The 17,339-nt window shown below is 37.3% G+C and overlaps 1 protein-coding gene across 3 annotated transcripts in view; it reads left to right on the top strand.

Annotated features, from left to right (window-relative positions):
- The window catches only part of TEX11 (testis expressed 11), a 31,385-nt gene that overhangs the window by 8,421 nt on the left and 5,625 nt on the right, over positions 1-17,339 (top strand). The window contains exons 8-27 of one of the 3 annotated variants that reach the window (XM_017737563.1): positions 598-655; positions 1,430-1,525; positions 2,959-3,040; positions 4,734-4,812; positions 5,483-5,634; positions 6,347-6,432; positions 7,339-7,476; positions 7,753-7,855; positions 8,910-9,034; positions 9,793-9,878; positions 10,009-10,062; positions 10,500-10,540; positions 11,162-11,248; positions 12,341-12,411; positions 12,973-13,089; positions 13,950-14,022; positions 14,386-14,535; positions 15,559-15,667; positions 16,580-16,700; positions 17,061-17,225. In XM_017737563.1, the coding sequence (XP_017593052.1) occupies positions 598-655; positions 1,430-1,525; positions 2,959-3,040; positions 4,734-4,812; positions 5,483-5,634; positions 6,347-6,432; positions 7,339-7,476; positions 7,753-7,855; positions 8,910-9,034; positions 9,793-9,878; positions 10,009-10,062; positions 10,500-10,540; positions 11,162-11,248; positions 12,341-12,411; positions 12,973-13,089; positions 13,950-14,022; positions 14,386-14,535; positions 15,559-15,667; positions 16,580-16,700; positions 17,061-17,225 (1,993 nt within the window). Of the gene's footprint in view, positions 1-597; positions 656-1,429; positions 1,526-2,958; positions 3,041-4,733; positions 4,813-5,482; positions 5,635-6,346; positions 6,433-7,338; positions 7,477-7,752; positions 7,856-8,909; positions 9,035-9,792; positions 9,879-10,008; positions 10,063-10,499; positions 10,541-11,161; positions 11,249-12,340; positions 12,412-12,972; positions 13,090-13,949; positions 14,023-14,385; positions 14,536-15,558; positions 15,668-16,579; positions 16,701-17,060; positions 17,226-17,339 lie in introns of those variants that run through there. The other 2 variants (XM_017737565.1, XM_017737564.1) reach the window with 2 other exon arrangements.

Raw genomic sequence — 17,339 nt, 5'->3', positions numbered from 1 at the left:
ATCTAGTGGGGTAAGATTTCCCCGGTCTAAGAATATATTAGTTTAGAAAACAAGAGCCCACTTATTGTTTTTCTTTCTAACAGTTCTTCATTCACAGCATTTGTAATCAAATCTGGTTTTGTGGAATTATCACTGTGTTTTCTCCTGGGTTCTGCCATTTAACTTTTAGAAGAAGAACGGGGAATCACAGGTTCCAGGTTCTGTCTCTGCTATTGATGTGCTGTGATCTAGAGAACAGTCATGTATAGATTTTGTGTATTACTGTATTATATGTCAGGTGAGATTGGAAACACTTGCTTCTTCAAAATCTCTATAGTTTAAATTGATAAAACCTAATGAAATGTTTGGATAGAAGATGTTACAGAATGTACTGCAACAGGTTGAAGAAAGGGATTGAGTACAATTTTTAATGTAAGGGCAGAAAGAAACCAAAACTTTCTGTTCTGTAGTAAAAGTGACTACTGAGATTAGTTTGTGTGATTTATGTGGTTTCTAACTGCTTAGGAAGTGGGAAAGGATAGGAACTTTGCATGTATCAGAATACTAAATTTATCTCTGTCATCCTGTTTAATTCTAACTTTCATTTATCATTGATAGCCAGAGTTATGACATTGGGAAGATGGACATGAAATATTCTGTTGGCAAAGAAATGCAGGTAAGAAATAGAGAAATTTCTATTTACAAATTGGAGGATTTTGTTGAACTGACTCCAGTGTATTATCAGCCTCTTCTGTGCACCCCTGCCCTGTGATGTCTTGGTCTCCTTTTCAGTAGTCTGCTATGAAGTTTGGCAGAGTTTCAAGTTCAGTTGTTATGAGCATCAGTCACTGATGAGCGACCATAAATCACATTTGATTCTACTATTTCACAGAAATCAAAGTGTAGAAAGTAAGGCTGAAGTAGATCCTGAAAGGCCATCTCTTCTTTCATTCCCCTTCTCTTTGAATACATCATCAGCTACAGCTGTGTCATTTCTGATAGATGTTTCTCTGTCTCATTCAGAAGTCTGTTTATTCTTTTAATTCCAACTGCGGATATGAAGATTTTAATCTCTTCCTCTTTATGTAAATAATTTATATATTTGAAGTCCATCATCATGTTGGTCTTTGTCCTGGTTTTTTTGTTCGTTTGTTTTCCTCTGTGAAGTGTTTGCCTCCTGTTATTTCAATTTCTTCTTTCATTTTTTTTCCCAGTTATCTGATTTTCCTTGCTACCCTTCTGCTTTTCTCTGAATTCTAGTAGATTTGTGTCCTGTGTGTACTGCATTGCTTCAAGCCTGGATATGTTTCAGAAATGAGCAATCACTTTTTATGTCTGATACCAGGCAGGCATTTTTTTGACTCAAAGAGCTTTTATTTTTCAGGACCTTAGAATTTAAGTCTTTTGTGCTCATCTGTATGTTCATTTGTGGCTGTTTTTTTGTTTCCAGGCTAAAGTGCTGCGATTGTTAGCCACGACCTATTTTGAGTGGGATTGCAGTCTGTACCTGGACAAGGCATTGAAAGCCATAAGCTTGGCAAATCAGGTAGTAATTTTTGCTCTATTTATAGATTGCAATAGATGAAACTCAAGCATTTATTGACATAATAATATGGATCACATTAATCACTGGTGTATTACCCCTGACAATGGATTGAGGTGTGTGTGCTTTATGTTTTCATGCTCCTAAGGATGTTTTGGTGTTCCCAGCTTTTTTTTTTTTTTTGTGTAGAAAAATACTCTTTTGCATGTAGAAGTAGAGCTGTCCTCCTGCGTGCTATTTGTGAGTAGTAAGGTCCTTTGATGATGGTGTGACTAAAATTTCTCTGACATGTGAGTTGATACAGGCAGGCAGCTGGGACAACCACAAACCCACAGCTAAAACACAAAGAGTAAAATTATTTCCATTACCTCATTATCTGGGGGATCCCCAAAGCAACACCCGGGCAGAGGCACGTGAGCAGACCTAAAGAATGAGGTGTATAAACATACCAATGACCCTGAAGGAAGTTCATATACCTCTAAGCAGTCATTACAGAGAGGTCTCTTGGTCCTGCACCATCTGTTTCCCATACAAAGACTTGAATTAATTTTGTTGTTCTGTCTTTTCCGGTTAGTGTGGAGTAAATGAAATCTGAAAAATTCCTATTTCTCTTCGGTTGATCATTTAAAAAAATCCATTTTCTGTTTTGTATAAAACAAGTTTTAAGTATAAAATTTCGTTTTAAATGGAAGCTGAAATTCAGTTTCTGCATGCTGCCTGAATTACAGACAGATCATGATGCATATGCTCAAGAGCTCAGGATAAAAGGCAGTGTATAGTCATGCAAATGATGTGCTACTACAGTGTCTAAGCCTTTTGTCCTCTTTGTTGTTTACTTTTGCAAAGCTTTTTGAGGCAGAAAGTGTTTTTATCATAATTTTTGATAATGCACATTTTGATATTGTGTGAGGTTATGGAAACCCAGAAGAAAATGTTTATTCTAGAACCTGAAATATGCACTTAGTGAGAGCTTTAGTATACAGTCTTCATTATTTACAATTGCTCCCACTGTTGTTGCCCCCTAAATTTCTTTTTATAAACTACTTTGAATCTGCTCATATTAATTTTAGATTAATCCAGCCAATTCACACATAGAAAAGCAGGAAATGTTTCTATCATTCAGTAATGTTCAGCTTCTATTTAAAAGTATCAAAAATGGGCCACAGCAAAATGAGAATTTTACATCTTTTGCTTTCATTATCCTTGTGGTCCTTTGGCAGTGTAAGAATAAATAATAAAGATGCACATTGCATTTGGGAAGAAATTATTGCATAAGTTGCCTACCACTTGTTTCAGTCATTAAAATGGAACTGAAGATTACGGTGGGGAATATGTGATTTCTTAATATTTGTTTGTATTATGAATGTGCTGCACTCTCACAGGATCTGTGTTCTACAAAGAGCTGTCCAGCTAATGTATTGCTTTTCATTGTGCAGGAGAATTTGCATCCAGCAGGGTTTTTCTTGAAAGTTAAAATCCTTCTTAAAAGTGGAGCATCAGATGAAGATATCAACTCAGGTATCACAGCTCTCTCTAGGTTTCATAGTGAGGTCATATTACTCCATGTCCAAGGAGACTGCCTGTGTTGTACATAGAAAAACAATCATTTCTTGTGTTTTTGGCAGAATCTGCATTAACTAAATGTCATTTTGGTTTTGAAGTGTGAGACATTGTACTCAGTGTTCATAGAGGAGTTATCCAGATGCTGATTTAAATAGCCTTGCTGCAAATAGGGTAGGGGGAAGACTCTGAAGGCTGTTTAGAATGAAGACAGTGAAAATACAGCAGTGTAAAGCTACAGTTTATTTAGACATATGCATTAGATTACTCAGTGAAGGTGCATTGACTCTTACACAGTCAGCACAGAACAAAGGCTGGTGAAGCATTGCTGTTCTCTGTGTGCGATTTTGCAGATTTTGACTGACAGATATCACGTGCTGATCAGTGTGTTGTTATAAAGCTGTATTACAAGATAATAAATAAACTCTTTTCTCCTTATTCCTCACATTTATCACTTAAACAGAACTGATTCTGCTATGAAATGAGAGGATAAGAAAGTTTTTGGGGAGACTTTAACAGAGAAAGGATAATGAATGTGTCAGAGAAATTGATTTTCATAAATAATGAAATCTTAAGGAAGAGAGGCTTTGTACTCTTTGTGGGTGGAAAGCATCAGATGTGTAATGAATAATTCGAGAAATGTAGGATGTGATGAGGAATTTCTTGCAGAGGGCTGAGTGATTTGAATGCTGCCAGACTAGCAGAAATGGTAACTCCACATTGCTCCTGGGGAATTTCAGCCAGATTTCAAGCAGCCAGTTATTTGAAACTTACAGTTTCAAATAAACATACAGTAGCTGACTTGTGTTCTGCAGTTTGAATTGTGAAACCATAGAGTTGCCTATCAAAACACACTCAGCTATTATTTAATAACACTAAGCCTCCAGTCAGTTTTTCAAGCAAGTTTACTAATGAATGGATGTATCTTTTCTTGTATGGCTGGCAGAAAAGTGTTGTGTCCATGAACTGCAATTCTCTGTCTTTGGAGTGAAGAGTCCTGCTAAGTTTTAAGCGTTTCACTAAAATCTTACGTTGTGCACTTGTATCAGCTGCCTTAGAAATGCTTCTTTTAACAACTGTTACAGTCTTGTCCCTGTGTATTCCTTCTCTGATCTCATGCAAGCTACAAATGTATCTATGTTGTTATTAACCGTTCAGCACAAAGTAACAATTTAAAAACTTTATCTGAGTGGTGTAAAACTGATACCTGCTTATCACCCACAGCTGATGCTGAGGACGTTATGCTGAAGTAGTTCCCATTGCAATATGATACCTCACACAGCCTGAGCACCGACCTCGGTGTTAGGTTGTTCCTGTTGGATAAGGATGAGACATTTTGATAGAAGGCAGCTTGAGGCAAAAGATTGTTCTACTAATGCCTATGCTGTTCCTGTTTAAAGAGGCAGAGGACTAGAATTCCAGGGCTATCAGTATGTCACCTTTCTGTAGTACTGCATTAGCTGTACAGTGAAAGGAAAGTCAAAACACAATAGACATTCTTCCTTTTGTTGTAGATCTATTATATGGCAGCTGGTATTTTTTTTCAGTTTTGTTTCTGTCTTTCAAAGAAGCTGTAAGAGATAAGTGGTAAATTGAGCAATTAAGTGTCTAAGTTGATTATATAATCTCAAGTGCTTTGTGTTCTGTCTAGCTCTTGCAGAATTCATGCACCTTGAGATGTCTTTAGACTTCTGTTTGAATACTGCCAAGCTGCTGCTGGAGCATGGAAGGTATGAAAGCATCACTAAGTGGGGTAAACACAATTTTGTTCTTTGCTTTATAAGCAAAGAACATCTATTATACAATGATACTTTATTTCAAATAAGAGCTCACGGAGGTGAGGTAAATGGTTTTGAGAGGGAGCCTGTCTTCTATAGCAAGGAGAAACTGATTGTGGCAGCAACAGAACAGGGTGTGAAATAAGTGTAGTGGCAATATGCAGTGCTATAGCCCTACTTTGGAGTGATTATGATTCCTTATGTAGTTTTAATATATGTCTGGAATCATCAGACTGACATCTTTCTTTTTACCAACCATCAGAATGACTTCGGAGTCCTAGAATCATTCTTGGGAAAAACAGTAGAAGAATAACAAGTTACTGCAAAATAAATTGAGGCATGACATTTTGCCCTGTTAAGTGCTCTGTCATGATTATATATGTATATGCTTGTATCTTGAAGCAAATGTGAAGAATAAACTCTTATGAGTACAGTGGAACAAGGATGTGGTAAGAGGAAGCTGCCATTGAATAGATGAACTGTAACAAATTCATACCTTGATTCATTCTGTCGGTGTGATTGAATGACAAACATGCTGTATGGTGTGAATATGTTAATCTCTAGAATGGAAAATTAACAGCTCTTCTGGTGCAGCCTCTTAAAAATGCATCTCTGTGAATAGGGAATCAGTTGGTTTTGATTTTCTGAAATCTGTTCCTGAACGATTTGAATCTTCACCTGACCTTGGAAAAATTACCCTGCTCCACATCGAGTTCCTGTTGAAGAATAAGAGGGAGCTGCTCGCTAAGCAAAAGATTGAAGAAGTTATTATAGGTCTGTATCCATCTTTTACTGCTGTTTACTGAAAGCTGGATGTAGCTGGCTAAGGTCTTGCATTCTAATTTTCACTTTTTTTGCTTATTCTCATATTTCTTTCTCTGTGTCTGTTTTCCATTATGTTTCTTTTACTTGGCAACTCTCAACTTCCGTATTGAATGACAGTCATGATCAAGCTCAGGGTTAAATTAATTTGCTAGAGCAATTCCTCCTTCTTAGTGTAGACTGTGTGTGACTGATACATGTGGGATTAGAAACATTAACCAGGAGTTCTGTGTAATGTTAATACTTTGTCCATCCAGCCCAATTTATTTTTGTTTGTCAGTATAAGACAGGTTGCATATCCTTGTTGGAGCAGCTGGATAACAATTTGTTTTTCAGGTCTGTTGGACCTGTAGCACTTGCAGTACTTTTTGACTATCAGATCTGCTGTAAAACAAATCCTATTTCATGTTGCATCTAGCTAGGAGCAAGAGCTACATTTACATTGTTCAAGCATGAAAATATTTTTCTCTTACCCACTGGGTTTTTTTGGGTTTTGGTTGGTTGATTGGTTGGCTTGTTTTTTTTTTTCCATAAACAGGATATGAAACTCTGGCTCCTAGCTGAAGCTATTGCTGTGTCCCTGTTTTTTGTTGCAGGCTATGGGATAGTTCTTAGATGCTTCTCAGTGTGCTTTGTAAAGTGATGATTTGCAGTATCTTTTCAGGTCATTATACTGGGAAACAGCTGCTGCCTGAAGCCTTGAATCAGCTGCACATCATCTTGTGGGACAGAGCTGCCAAACGTTATGAGGTTTGGGACCAAATAGTAGTGTTCTCATTTATGTCAGTGAAAATGAAAATCTTTTCCTGACCTCTTTGATATGTCTATTTTTGGTTAGAGTGCAAACTGTTACTAAGAGCCTTGTTCCAGCTGGCACTAGTTTTATTTTCATCCATCTGGGTGCTGTTTTCAGTTATAAAATCCAGTTTCAGGTAGCCTCATCTTAAGGCTTGTGCATGGGAACAGTTAATGCCAGAATTCCTGTTCCAGCTGGTTCCTACATGGCTATGGGGCCTGAAGAGATTCATCCAAGAGTACTCAAAGAACTGGCAGGTGTGAGGCCTCTCAATGATTTTTGAATGATCTTGGGAATCTGGAGAGGTCCCAGTTGGCTGCAAGCTGGCAAAAGTTATCCCAATTTTCAAGAAGGGCAAGAAGGACAACCCTGGAAACTACAGGCCTGTCAGTCTCACTTCAGTGCCTGGTAAAATTATGGAGATTATTCTGGGAGTTATTGAAAAACACCTGAAGGACAATGCAGTCCTTGGTCACAGCCAGCACTAGTCCATGAGGGGGAAGTCCTGCTTGTCAAACTTTATTTCCTTTTGGGACAAGGTCACCCACCTCATTGATCAGCTGAAGCCAGTTGATGTCACCTCTTTGGATTTCAGTTCAGCTTTGCATACTGTCTCTCAAAGTGTCTGGGTAAATTAGAGGGCTGGGCACTCACCAACTGTATGAAATCTAACAAAGGCAAGTGCTGGATTCTGCACCTGGCACAACCTGAAGGTTACACTGGAATATACTTGACTATCTAAATCTTTCATTTGCTGTGACCTTTTTGAGAAAAAAAAAAAATTGGGAAGACATAGGCAGTTTAATCATCCAAATATGGTCATGTTTTTTTGGGTTTTGTTTTGTTTTTATATTTTCTAGGAGAAAAGCTATTCTGAAGCCCTTCACTGGTACAATTATTCAGTCAGCTTTTATACACCTGGGCAGATAGATCAGAACTTGGCTAAGCTGCAGAGAAACATGGCTTCTTGCTATCTTCATCTGAAACAACTTGACAAGGTATATTTAATGCATATATAGACATACTTATGTATTTATTTGCATTGCTTTTATTTTTGAGGAATTTCCTCTTTCATTTCTGGTCAGCCTTTGGTGCTTTCTTCTGGTCTCACCACTTTTGTTTCAAGGGCAGATGTTGCCCTGTCAAACATCTTGAGTTATTCTATAAGTAACCATTAACATTTTGTGTATCTTTTTATCTCTCTTCTATTGCAAATTATATACTAATTTCAAGGTGATGTTTTACTGATTTCCTTTAATCTCTTCTGTGAATAGGCTAAAGAGGCAGTTAAACAAGCAGAGAGGTGTGATCCAAACAGCATCTTTACTAAATTCAGTGTCTATAAGATTGCAGTGATGGAGAACGATACTGATAAAGGTAGAACTTGAAAGTTAAAGGGTCCACTACAAGGAGCAGAAGTGCCAAATATATTAAAAAATACTAAGCAGCTTTGGACTGTTCATCTTGGGAAAGACACAGTAGAGGGTAGCTAGAAAAAGGGTCTCTAAAGTCATTGAAAATGTCAGGCTGTAGATTTAAGTTGTAAAAGTGGGATTTTTTTTTTTGCACACAGTATGTAATATGCTGAGTCCATTGCTGTATTTGATTTTGTTTGGGTGGAGCCTGTGGCTGGGGAGGATAATCTTCCCTTGGGCAGAAGCTATAGCAGCATCCCAGGGTGAGAATCACTCTCTGCTTTTTTGTATGCATATACAATATGAACCTTAAGGGAACCATTATTGCTGCTCTTAATTTCTCTGGACAAATGGAGCCTGAAGTTACCAAAAAATGCATGAATTATTGAGATGACTTAGAGAATGTTGTATCTCTGTAGCCTCTTTCTTCTTTATAATGAGTTCTGCTGTTTCATATTTTAATGAGGATCTTAGCTCAAGTAATGAAAATTGAGAAATACAGTCTATAGTTACTTAGAATACAGAGTAATGTGCAGAGCTTATTTTCCAATGAGTTCTTTGCCATTTAATTATTCTCAATACAACTTTTATTGACAGCATAATTTGCTCACATAATATAGAGTGGGAAACACAGCACAGTGTGAACATAAAAGCAGTGCCACCCTTAGCATAAGCCAAGATGTGGGAGCTTGGAATGATGCCCAGACAATGTATTAGAGAAAGTATTCTGTCTTTGGTAACAAACAGTTACTTAGCAGAACAAAATTAAGGATGTGAGATGAGCATCATTTGTATGGCATCTTTGTTTCCTTAGATTAGTAGCCTGGAAAGCATTTTGGCACCTCCCTAGGCAGAAATGCATATCTGGGGAGAAGTGCTGGTATTGTCAGGTTTTCTTGTCTTGGCTTTTCATTAAAAAAAACCTTACAGCCTTTCATAAATCATTGAAACAGTAGAATTTTCCACCTTCCAATTGCTTCTATAAAAATGTTGTTTTTTCCCTCTGTCTCTTTCAGCTGTGGAAGCTGTTATTGAAATGGGGAAGCTAGCAGAAAAGACATCAGAACATGAAGGCAAGCTGAGAGTGGATAAAAATACAGGCAGCAACCTCTTGAGTTTAGCTGCCCAAATTGCTTTAGAGGTAGAGCAGATAATGTTGTCTTTACTTTCCTTTATTGATATAAGTAGGACAGCTGTAACATCTTTAACCTAGCCTAGTTTTAATATTTCTCTGTATTTCATGGATTTCTTAGTATTTCATGCTTCTACAACAAAGGTCTTGCTCAAATGTGTTGGGTAATGGAAAGTAGAAATTAATTTCATGTAGAAATAAGTGGTATCTTTTAAAATTTTGACAGGAAAATAAAGATTTCTGAGTTACGAATGTTGGCATCTGGATATTACATTGTGTATTTCTGTAAAATTCTCCTTAGCAAAAAGTTACATCTTCTTCTGCCTCTGGGATTTGATCTTTGGTGTGAGAGGGGGAACCTGTGTATAAAATACACATAAATCAATGATGAAAGTCCTTTGCCCCTCCTGCTTGCCTCTTGGTTGGTGGCCTGAGCGATGTCTGAACTGGCTGATTGCATTTCAGGCTATTAGGGCTTTGTTCCTAGCCCTGTGAGGCATGAAAGCCTTACCAACCTGTACTAGTCCTGCTCTTACCACAGGCTCTTTGTGCAGGGAATCATATGATCTCTCCTTAGAGCTTTCTCTGCACTCTCAGGCAATTCTGTGCATTTGTTCATTTTCCTGCTACTAGACTGCACAGACTTAGAATATGTGGTTGCTTTGGGGTTTGTTTTTGTTTGGGTTTTTGTTGTTGTTTTGGTTTGGGGTTTTTTGTGGTAACTGAGGTAGTGCAGGATATACAAAACATGTTTTAATTCTTTTCAGAATGACCAACAAATTGTGGCTATCAAGGCTTTAGAGTATTTGTCTGAACATTTGCAAGACTGCCGACAACTGTTTGCAGCCTTAAAGTAAGAATTCAATATAATTACAAGAACAAGCATAAAGAAGAAAAGTGGGATTCTTTCAGGAAAATTAGGGCAAAGTACACCATTGAAAAAAAAATCTTGTTTCTTCATTGCTTATTTTTCTCATATTTAGATGTTTGGTCCGTCTGATGTTGTCAAAAGTCATGGCAGAAAATGCAGAGAAAAGGTGGGTCTGCTTGAAAAACCATTTTCTCATGGTGGATATGTTGTTCAAATTGTGTAATGTTTTCTTTCTGGGCTTTTTTTCTTGCAGAGTAATCAAGAGATTATTTTTTATGCTAGTAAAAGTCCACCCAGATGACTTCCTAGCTTGACCTAATGGCATCACATAGGAACATATTTTCGACTTGTATAAACTTTTCTTTAAATATTTGTTCTTTGCCTTCTTCTTTTATTAATGCATATACCTGTTAGGTATTTTCAATAGAGGTTGTGAGTGAAGCAATCTCTGTAACTTTGACTCTTGTGGGATATCTTTGAGAAGTTCTGAGTGAGAAGAGTGGATCTATCCATAACTGGGAAAATATATTCCAACATAAATAATGCATTCTGTTGAAAAAAAATTAATCAATTTTCTAAAACTAAATTTTTTCTCCATTCTAGAGATGAAGATATCAACTCAATAGTGACTTACTTGAACTTGGGTATGTTTTTGTTTTATTTGCATTTTCTGGAGTTCTTCTGTATGTGAACATTTTATGATATGATTAGATCCATACCAATGAAATATTTAGACTCCTTATTTCAGTCCAGGCTCTCAAATTCCCAGTGAAATCAATAAAAGCGAAAGCTGGAGAGTCAATAGTATTGTGAAGTTGGATCTCAGTGCTACAGGTCTTTGCTATCAAAAACTTGCAGTACTGCTGAAGTAGAATAGATTTAAGAGTAGAATTAAATCAATAAAAGGTTTCTAGAAGGAAGGCCTCAAACTTGTAATTAAATTTAAACCCCCTTCTTGTGAAATTAAGTAAAACTCCTATGCTTTAGACTTCAGTGTCAGTAAACTTAGAAGAGGCAGTACTTGTTTGCATCTTCTCTAAAATACTGATTATGGCAGCAACAGAACAGGGTGTGAAATAAGTGTTGTTGTTTTTTATAGGGCTTTCTCCTGAAGAATATTAGATTTAAGTTGTGAGAATAAGTCTTCATCAGGAATTACATGGGACTTTTGGAAACATCTGTTTTGTAGTGTAGGGATTAGACTTGGAAATGTTTTTATTCTGCTGTGAAAGTGGTACTTTTGTATTGAATTATGTTTTCTGCAGCTCACAAGAAACTTGCTGAGTTTTTCACAGAAGAAGAATTTACAGGGGACATGAGGATCCTTGAAGCTCACTGGTTTAGGAAAGTTGGTAGGTTGCACTCTCAAAATCTAAACTGAATCTCCTCTGTCTTTTTTAGTCCTTTTAAATCAGCAGCCCTGGAGTTTGCCTTGAACTACAGACTGTGAAATCTAAACAGCAAATATTATCACAGATAAAGTGGTTTCTAGTGGGAAATGCAGCTCCCATGGGGCTGCCCTAAGCATTCTGCATAGTGTTGTCTCTGGATCCTCATTTTGTAGTCTTTGTTACACTGTTTTGCTAAAGGATTAGTTCATTTGCTTGTCTATAAATAAAAATATATGCGTAGGGTAACAGGTTGAACCAATTTTTCAGATTCATGCTTCTGTCAGAGCATACAGGAGAGAAACAGGTGCAGTCAATATCAGAAGACATCTGCTTTTGCACACATCCTCACAGTGTAACCGTGCTCCAGTAAAGAGTAGCAAGGGAGGGGGAGGAGAAGCAGCAGAGGTCAAATACAGTGACATGAGAATGAATGGATTCATGACCTTTCAAAGGCAGCATTCTCACTCACAGGATAAACAATTCAGAGACTACAAAAACATGTCCTATAGAATAAATTAATGTGAAAGTTGCTGTAGAATCTAAACATTTAATTGGGTCAAGCTCTCATACATAAATAATTTATTTGCCTTTAGATGCTCATCCATTTAGCACTCAGAATTGTGTGCTTAATTGCCACTTACTTGACCTTTCTGGGGTAAAATGAAGAATGGTTGAAGATGTTGTAGGGTTTTTTTTTCCTTTTTCTATTTTGTTTGTCTTGGGAATACTGTTCAACACTTCCACTCGTATTCTAGCTTTGTTAACTAATACAAGAAAATGCTTGTCCCAGCTCATGCTTTTTGAGGGCAGGGTGTGTGCTAGAAAGGGTTCTTGTTTGTGATGAAATCATCAAGGCAAAATTTGAAAGCATGAATAAGCTATTTTAATAAATCACTAGGAACAGTATTTCTTGCTGTTGTTAAATGAGCTGTTGATGACATTGATTCAGAAATAGAATTGTAGAACGTGAACTGCTTATTGCTAGAGATTAGATGGGCACACATATAGCAGTGCAGATTTTTATTCTATTCTCTATCTTTATGTCTTCGTTAGCTTGGAACTTAGCTGTACAGTTCAAGGACAGCCCTGAAAAGATGAGGGATTTTTTTGTACTGTCTTTCAAGGTATTTACTCTTGCAAATAGTGTGTCTGATTGAGGAATATTTTCATCTGTCTAGTTCTTTTAGAAGTCACATCCATGGTTTGGGTATCTCCATGGAGACATGCTTGTATGCTCTGAAGCTGGAGCATTTTTGTCACAAGGAGATTGACTTGTAAAACAAAATGTGTGCATTATTGTCATACTTTACATTCTGTTTCTTAAGGATGCAATAAACTTAAGACTTCAACGAGAAGTTTCTAAAATAAATGGATTCTGATGTTTGGAAACTGTATCATTAATAAAAACATGTTAAGTACTTGAGTCCTAATCTTTATGCAGAACTTCTACCAACACTGTCAGTTTTGTATATGTTTGTAGAGAACGGGCTCCAACTCAGCTTTACACTTTATATTTAAATGATCCTTTTGCGTAATTGTACAAGTAAAATTACAATGTGAATATATATACTACTCATGACTGGTTCCTGCAAGTGTCATAGAGGAGGGTCAGCAATTATCTGTTCACAAGCAAATTGCTTGATATGGGCGAAATTCTCATTACTTTCTCCTATTTTTGGTGTCAGTTGTCCCAGTTTTGTCCCTCTGACAAAGCTGTTCTGATTGCTCAGAAGACATGCCTGTTAATGGCAGCTGCAGTTGATCTGGAAATGGGGAGACAACAAGTAACACCTTCAGAACAGGTAAGGCAAAGCCTGTTAACTATTTCTGAATGTACCAGTGTAGCATTTTCTTCCTTTTGATTTTGAAGTCTTAGCTTTTTTACTCAGAATGGGATATTGAGAGTGTAAGCAAGGGAATATTTCATAGTTACTTAGAATTGATGCACCTTTCCAGACAATTGTAAATGTTGGATTTCTGTAAATTAAGTTCTGTTGACTTCAGTGTATTTGAATGGGTTTGTATCAGTAAAGGGTCATGGCAATATCTTCTCTTAGAGGAATTTCAATCTACAATAGATATATTGTAAGGAGTCTGCTGCTAAATGTGGGTTAGTCAGAAAGACAATTACTGCTGTTGCTGAAAGTAGTTACCACTGTGGTTGTGATAAAGCTCACCATTTTTTTTTGTTTGTTTTTCTGCATATATCTATTTATGGTGGGGGGGAGGAAGAGGGCATTGTGCTTACTGTGGTAAGAAGATTAAGGAAAACACACAGTGGTTGTGAAGGAACTACAGAAGTCTGGTATAGAGTGATTGTAGAAAATTCTGTGGAGGGCAATGCACAGCAGTTTGTGTTGTGGCATTAAGTGGTTTGTCAGTCTCAATAGCACTATTTTGTGCTTGGGAGCTAAAACAGTTATGTCCCATAGAAACATGGATGGTTCTTTCTGGGCCAATGAAATGTTCAGTGGGAAGTGGCTTTGTCTGCGATGTGGAGGTCTTTGGAAAAGAGAAAAAAAAACCCCAAAACCCACTAACTGATATAGGTGATTTACTAACTAGGCTGATTCTTAATTTATTTTACAGTTAGTTCTGACATAATTATTCCTTTTGCTTTTAAAACTATGACCAAAATAACTTATTTAATTCTGTAAAATAGACGGAGCTTTTTAGTCAGGCCCTTCAACATCTTCAGACATGCAAGGAGATATGGAAGGTTCTGAAATTAACAGGTAAGCTACAAAGTGTGTGTTTTCAGCACATGTAACTCTTAGTCACAATATTAATGAAAAATACAGAGCATGTGGAATTGCTGTCTCAGATGGAGATTACTGGAGCAGATAGATGCTATGATAAAAGCTGAGGTGTTAAGTGACTGTTATCCTGGCAGATTCACGGTTCACTTTTTTGGTAGGATATAGGTAGAAAAGTTCCATTAGGTATTCCTTGAATGGCAAATTCACTTGCTCTACTGTTAAGTCTGAGTGCCTTGATGGTTTTCCTGCCTCTTGGAAGCAAAATTTATACCTTATAGTACACCCTGTGGCTTTGAGAAAATTCATCATTATGTACAGGTGATCCTGTCTCTTTTGTAGGAGATTTTGCTAAAGACCCAACAGACACATTGTTACTGCTTTATGAATTTGAAGCAAGATCCAAACTGAATGATCCAACACTTCACAATCTTATGGAATCAGTTTGGGAGCAACCACAAATAGAGATCAAGACACTTGAAATCATTGCATGTAAGGACTTTTATAGATCTTCCAAGTCACCAAAAAAAAAAAAGCTTTCATTTCTCTTTCCTGTTCTTTTGAGGTGACTAGGATTATCATGTATTGTACAACATGCAGAAAATGGATCTAACCATGTATATTTTGTCCTGGAGCAAAGATGCTTAGGATCTCAGCAACATTAGAAAAGCTGTGTTTTGAAATACCAGATGACATAGATGATGAACCAGAAAATTGCCATATCCTTCCATTTCTAGATCCTGAGACACTCATATATCTTGTGAGTCTGGAAAGGATTTTTCAGATAAACTTTTACAAGCTCCAGACTGGCAAAGGCCAGAGAATGACCCTCACTGATTCATGCCCCAGTGCAGAAGTTTTGGGCTGTGGACTTTGGATAGATACTTTCAGTATATTTAAGCCACTAAGATAACGTTAAGTTTCAACTTAAAGTTTGTATAGTCAGTTTGTAAATAGCACTTCTCTACACTGTGCCATATTTTCATCACAAAGTCCTAGCCATGAAAATATGCTTGAGAATCTAGAGCAGGATCCAAGAAAGATGAGGAGCATTTAGAATTGCCGAGTCTTTGGAGGGTGTCCTGTAGGATTGCATAAACACCTTCTGTTCTCCTTGCCCTGAGGGAATATGCTCCAGTGCCTGGAGACACCGTTCTGAAATCCTGCTCCTGCATAAGGTTTCCATCTGGATTTTCGTGTTCAAGGGGAGAAACAAAACTCTTTAGACAGGGCCCCCCACCACAATATTTTTGTATTACTGCACTGGAGATAAACAGCAGTGAATTATGAAGCTTTCTGTGCTTCTGCCTCATCCTCGTTGATGATGTCCTTGGTAAGAAAAAGGGAGAGAAGCACTAGCTTGCAACCAACCCAGGCATTAAGCAAATCTCTTTTCAGTTGTTTTTCACAAGGGATCTGGAAACATGCTGTAGTTTATTTTAGTGACCTATGAGATTGAAGTCTGACTTCAGTAATTTATCTTTTTATTCTTCTCTATTTTCTTTTACTTTGAAGCATTAGCAATGGAATCTCCAGCTCGGTATCCTGTACTGTGTAAGAAAGCTCTCAAGAGTGCACTAAACCTTCACAGAAAGCAGGCTGTCATTGATGCTGTAAAATTTAGGTTAGTATTATCACGTAGCTTTGCCATGAGCCTGTGACTGGAAAGGCTGACAGGGAATAAAGCCTGCAATTTGAAAAAAAAAAGTGGATTTTAGTTTAAATTCAAGGTTCTACTTCTTGCTGGCCAACCAATGTACTTGTCTAATAATAGATATTTTAACTGCAGTTTGTTTACTTGGCTTATTTTCTGGCACAGCCTTGTTTCCAATAAATTAATCAATTGAGGAAGGAAAATGAAAATTGGATCCAGAAGAGGTCTCTGGTTGTTTCTTGTGAGGAAGGTGTTCATTTCAAATTGTTGCTCTGCAGTAGTGAGCTGGATATTTCCAAGACAATGAGGAGAAATTAAGGGTTGAGAAGAAAGCCATGAGCTGTAAGGTAGTGATCCAATGCCATAGTACATACATGATTTATTTAGCATATTTATGTGTTACTTATCCTTTCCAAGTTCCTTGAAGTAAGCACTTGGCAAAGGCAACTGTTGATATTGCCTTTCTCACTTCACACTGAGAAGGAGCTGTTTTCAGAACCCTGTATTTGCTACTGATTTTCTGAGGATGCTGCCTACGTAGCTCTTGTTGGTGAAGTTAGGAAAGGTACTTTTTTCTTGCTGTCATGTGTAACACCCTAGGAAATACTGTGGTTTTCCTTCTGTGTTACTGTAGAGACCAGCAATGAAGATAATTAAGTACTAATTGCTCTTGGCTCTGTTTTTGCATAGTTTGTATGAATAAGATCTGATACATGAAAATGCATGTTTTTGCTACAGGAATATGAGTGTAGTAAGCACCAAGGTAGACATGTCTGTCTGACAATCATAGAGGCATAACTCAGTGTGCTCCTGATACTAAAAACCAACTGTTTGTGCATGTAGTATTTAATGTTTCCTCTTTTGCTCTCTTTCAATCCTCAGTAAATGCTTACACAGTTTGATTAACATTTCTTTGCCAACTGGATTAACAGACCTGGATACCTGTGTGCTGCAGGAGGTGTGGGATTACTTTGAAGATGCTCTGAGTGTAGTCAGCAGCACAGTAAGTTGAACAGGAAACCAAAAGATTGGGAGATGATCCTGAGCACATTTGAAAAAAGTTCTCATTAGACTGAGAATCATTAGTAAAATGAACATTACATAGTGTTATATGTGGAGCTGCTAAGACTTCTTCAATAAAAGATACACTGAAATGACCTCCAGAGAAATGTCTCTTGGATAATTAGGACTGTATTACAAATTTCCTTGGATTTTGTAAGGGCTTTTTCTCCCTTTGCTTAGGAGGAAAAAACCCAACAGTTTTCCCACACTAAAACTAAACTCTAAAACACTCTTGACTTGTCAGTTTTAAAGTGAAGATTCTATTTTCTGATGAACTGCTGCTGCTTGTTTGCTACCTCAGGATGCTTACCCAGAGATGGAAATCCTTTGGTTGATGACAAGAGCCTGGAATACAGGAATATTTCAGTACACTGTTGGTAAATACAAGGAAGCTGAGCAGTGGTGTGGATTGGGAATGCGTTTCCTCAATCACTTAGGATCTCTGAAGAAAAGCTATGAAGGCCATGTAAGTGTACACAGGGGGATATGAGGATATGGGATTGGATGTCTGCCCTGAATTTGAGATGTGGATCTGGGTGAAGAAACCACAGCTGATGATTTTTAGAGTTTCAGGAGAATC

Source organism: Corvus brachyrhynchos, unplaced genomic scaffold, assembly GCF_000691975.1.
Source record: "Corvus brachyrhynchos isolate BGI_N302 unplaced genomic scaffold, ASM69197v1 scaffold346, whole genome shotgun sequence".
Lineage (NCBI taxonomy): Eukaryota > Metazoa > Chordata > Aves > Passeriformes > Corvidae > Corvus > Corvus brachyrhynchos.
The sequence above is the reverse complement of the archived record's forward strand: the minus strand, read 5'-3'. Positions and strand labels throughout refer to the sequence as shown.